This window comes from Notothenia coriiceps, unplaced genomic scaffold (assembly GCF_000735185.1).
Source record: "Notothenia coriiceps isolate Sejong01 unplaced genomic scaffold, NC01 NC01_scaffold00037692, whole genome shotgun sequence".
Lineage (NCBI taxonomy): Eukaryota > Metazoa > Chordata > Actinopteri > Perciformes > Nototheniidae > Notothenia > Notothenia coriiceps.
Window position 1 is genome coordinate 1 of NW_011370393.1, and position 4,805 is coordinate 4,805.

The 4,805-nt window shown below is 39.0% G+C and overlaps 1 protein-coding gene across 1 annotated transcript in view; it reads right to left on the minus strand.

Annotated features, from left to right (window-relative positions):
* Positions 1-1,009: 1,009 nt before the first annotated feature.
* Positions 1,010-4,805, minus strand: part of wdr18 (WD repeat domain 18) — a 17,571-nt gene continuing 13,775 nt past the window's right edge. Inside the window, exons 4-6 of the mRNA XM_010797293.1 lie at positions 1,855-2,012; positions 1,516-1,584; positions 1,010-1,313 (exon numbers count right to left, since the gene is read on the minus strand). Of these exons, the coding sequence (XP_010795595.1) occupies positions 1,185-1,313; positions 1,516-1,584; positions 1,855-2,012 (356 nt within the window). The 3' untranslated portion in view covers positions 1,010-1,184. The remainder of the gene's footprint in view (positions 1,314-1,515; positions 1,585-1,854; positions 2,013-4,805) is intronic.

Sequence of the window (4,805 nt, forward strand, 5' to 3'; positions counted from 1 at the left end):
TCTGATTGTTAATAATGAGGTATAGTTTCTGATTGTTAATAATGAGGTATAGTTTCTGATTGTTAATAATGAGGTATAGTTTATGTTTGTTAATAATGAGGTATAGTTTCTGATTGTTATATGTTAATGGTATATACTGAGGTATAGTAAGGTATCAGAGGTAAAGTTTCTGATTGTTAATAATGAGGTATAGTTTCTGATTGTTAATGAGGTATAGTTTCTGATTGTTAATAATGAGGTATAGTTTCTGTTTGTTAATAATGAGGTATAGTTTCTGATGGTTAATAATGAGGTAAAGTTTCTGATTGTTAATGAGGTATAGTTTCTGTTTGTTAATAATGAGGTATAGTTTCTGATGGTTAATAATGAGGTATAGTTTCTGATGGTTAATAATGAGGTATAGTTTGTGTTTGTTAATACTGAGGTATAGTTTCTGATTGTTAATGAGGTATAGTTTCTGATGGTTATATGTTAATGGTATATACTGAGGTAAGGTATCAGAGGTAAAGTTTCTGATTGTTAATAATGATGTGGCAGCGGGGTGTGATTAGGGCGCTGGCTGCTGGAGTGATGGGAGTGGCTCGGCCAGGGACCAGACAGCTGATCAGAATCAGGTAATCACTCACTGGATAAAAGCATGTGGTAAACTGGTTCTGGTCTGTCTTGCAGTAGGCTGGATCCTGGAGGACGCTCTTGGCCGCGGAAACAGACCCATAAAGGCCCGCACTGGCCACGTTGATATTTATGTTGTGTTCTTTTGGACAATAAACGCTGTGTGGTTGCACCCTGTCTCCTTCCATCGCCTTTTTACTGTGTGAGCGGAGAGGCTCACATTACGTAAAGTTGGTTAATGATGAGGTAAATCCTCTGATAGTAAATTGGAAAATTTCTGATGGTTAATAATGAGGTACAGTTTAATAATGAGGTCAAGTTTAATTCATCATTGTAATGTTGTGTAACATTCACTCACTGCAGGAAACATTTCCACATCAACAAAGACACAAACAGGAAGTCTTACCAAAACAAATTCATTTTATTTTATAAAAACAAAATCATCACAGACGGTTTTAACGTGTGCACGTGTTTACGGGGGTGTGTGAATCCGTGTGTGTGTGTGTGTGTGTGTGTGTGTGTGTGTGTGTGTGTGTGTGTGTGTGTGTGTCTGTGTGTGTCACAGTGTGTGTTTATGTGGGTTTGGTGAGCAGCTGGCTGGTGAACTCGTAAAGATCTTTGTTGACTTTCTTCAGAGTTTGAACTTCCTCCTCCAGCTCGGAGACTCGAACCTTCGTGTTCTCCCCGTCTCCGTACACCGACTGAAATATCAAAATAAATATTTAATAACAAATAATCAGGGATTATAATAATAGTGCTGATTAATGTTAATAAAGTGAGCAGGCATTCTTCGGGCTCTCTGTGACATTTTATATTTTTGTCTCTGACATTTAGCTGTTTTTTTCTCTCCAATCTGACGAACATTAGAGTCACATGATCGCCTGAAGCCCCGCCCCTTCTTACCTTGTCTGTCACAGCGTTCATCAACAAGTTCAGCATATCAGCTTTCTGCATGTACGTCAGCTCCTCTTCCTGTCAACATTTCAAAATAAAATAAGTCAGTCTTTCAGCCTTCTGCAGGTACGTCTGCTCCTCTTAGTGTAAACATTTCAAAATAAGAGTTCAGTCTATAATGGTCCTGCAGGTAGGTCTCTTCCTGTAAACATTTCAAAATAAAAGCTTTCTGCAGGTACGTCTTCCCCTCCTTCTTGGAAACATTTAAAAATAAAAGAGGTTCAGTCTCAAACTTTCTGCAGATAGGTCTCTTCCTGTAAACCTTTCAGAATAAGAGTCCACCCTCACCTGTGTGTAGAGCGCGGGGCGGACACACACCTCTGAGGCCCCGCCCCCTTCAGAGGCCTGCAGGTGTCGGCTGAACCTCGGCAGAGGGACGGCCGGACGACTGTCGGGGAGGAACATGTTCGCTGGAGCCGCCATGATGACAGCGTTCGTCACCGGACCTGAACATGGACAGGAAGTGATGTCAGAGAACTGCAGATACTAGAATTCATGTGACTGTGACCAATGAGGAGCTAGTTGACAGTGACATCCGCAGAATTCAAGTTTTCTGATTGGATGTTTCCGAATGGACACTAAATGTTCTCTTTAACGAACGAACAACTAATTAGCAGCCGGCTGACATGTGAAACAGCAGAATGAAAGCTTTTGATTGGATGATTCTGAGTGAAAAGTACATTTCTCAGAAGAAGTAGCCCCCAAACCGTGACATCAGCTAAATGAGAGCGTCTGATTGAAGGGTTCTGAATGGACACTAAATGTTCTCTTTAACGAAACAATTAGCAGCCGGCTGACCGTGAAATCACCAAAATGACAGCTTCTGATTGGATGTTTTCATCTGGACACTAGATACCTTTAAAAAAGGAACAATAAGCAGCCACCTGACATGAATGAAAGCTTCTGATTGGATGATTGAGTGAAAAGTACATTTCTTTAAAAGGAACGATAAGCAGCCACCTGACATGAATGAAAGCTTCTGATTGGATGATTGAGTGAAAAGTACATTTCTTTAAAACGAACTATAAGCAGCCACCTGACATGTGAAACAGCAAAATGAAAGCTTCCGATTGGATGACTGAGTGAAAAGTACATTTCTTTAATGTCTTTAACTGTGACATCAGCTAAATGAGAGCTTCTGATTGGAGGGTTTTGAATGGACACTAAATATTCTTGTTAAAGAACCAGTAAGGAGCCACCTGACACGTGCCATCAGTAGAGTGAAAGCTGCTGATTGGATGTTTCCACCTGGACAGAAACTATCTTTCACTGACCAATAAGCAGCCGGCTGACCGTGACATCAGTATATTGGGAGCTTGTGATTGGATGTTTCTTTCTGGACCAATAAGCAACCGGCTGACCGTGACATCCGTATATTGGGAGCTTCTGATTGGATTTTTTTGATTGAATAGTATTTTTTTCTTGAATGGCCTAATTAGCAGCCACCTGAAGCGTGACACCAGCACAATAAAAGTTTCCGATTGGACAGAAACTATCTTTCACGGACCAATGAGCAGCCGGCTGACCGTGACATCAGCAGGGCGCCTGAAGGCAGCACGAACATCAAAGTGAGGACATTTCTTCAATTTGAGAGCTGAAATAAGCGAGAGCTGCAGCAGATCCTCTCTCAGGCTGACCTGATTATTACTCATCATTTATTAATGTCAGGGAGCCGCTCTCCAATCACTGCTGCCGGTGCTCTAAACATTTATTTATTCACTTATTGATATATGCCGTGAACTCTCAGAGAAACAATTCTTCACTCGTGTCTTCAAACCGTTCATCACACTCAACAATGTGCTTCTTCTTCAGAGGGAGCGTTTGATTTAAGAAGCTCCAGTAATCTCCACATTTATGTAACTGAGGGCAGACAGCAGTCAGGTCGGTTTAAAATGTTGAAAGTAAAACCTGCCTGCTTGTTGTTGTTGATTCATAGGGGCTGGTTGATGGAGGGAAAGCATTTAAAGCATTGCAGAAGAAGAAAGCTGGATATAAATCTTCATCTGAACACTAACAGACGTGTGTCTCTTTCTGTATTTCACTTTCAGCTGACGGTCGAATTGAACATGAAACTTTTATTACGACTGTGAAACTGAAGGAACATCAGAGTCTGAACTTTGGTTGGAAAATCTTCAGACTGCAACATAAAAACTGCAATATAAAAACTGAGCTATACACACTGCACTGTAGACACTGCTCTGTACACACTGCTCTGTACACACTGCTCTGTACACACTGCTCTGTACACACTACACTGTACACACTGCTCTGTACACACTACACTGTACACACTGCTCTGTACACACTACACTGTACACACTACACTGTAAACACTGCTCTGTACACACTACACTGTACACACTGCACTGTACACACTGCTCTGTACACACTGCTCTGTACACACTGCTCTGTACACACTACACTAATGAGGTATAGTTTAGGATTGTTAATGAGGTATAGTTTCTGATTGTTAATAATGAGGTATAGTTTCTGATTGTTAATAATGAGGTATAGTTTCTGATTGTTAATAATGAGGTATAGTTTATGTTTGTTAATAATGAGGTATAGTTTCTGATTGTTATATGTTAATGGTATATACTGAGGTATAGTAAGGTATCAGAGGTAAAGTTTCTGATTGTTAATAATGAGGTATAGTTTCTGATGGTTAATGAGGTAGTTTCTGTTTGTTAATAATGAGGTATAGTTTCTGTTTGTTAATGAGGTATAGTTTCTGATTGTTAATAATGAGGTATAGTTTCTGATTGTTAATGAGGTATAGTTTCTGATTGTTAATAATGAGGTATATTTTCTGATGGTTAATAATGAGGTATAGTTTCTGATTGTTAATAATGAGGTATAGTTTCTGTTTGTTAATAATGAGGTATAGTTTCTGATTGTTAATGAGGTAAAGTTTCTGATTGTTAATGAGGTATAGTTTCTGTTTGTTAATAATGAGGTATAGTTTCTGATGGTTAATAATGAGGTATAGTTTCTGATGGTTAATAATGAGGTATAGTTTGTGTTTGTTAATAATGAGGTATAGTTTCTGTTTGTTAATAATGAGGTATAGTTTCTGATGGTTAATAATGAGGTATAGTTTCTGATGGTTAATAATGAGGTATAGTTTGTGTATTGTTAATAATGAGGTATAGTTTCTGATTGTTAATGAGGTATAGTTTCTGATTGTTAATGAGGTATAGTTTCTGATTGTTAATGAGGTATAGTTTCTGATTGTTAAT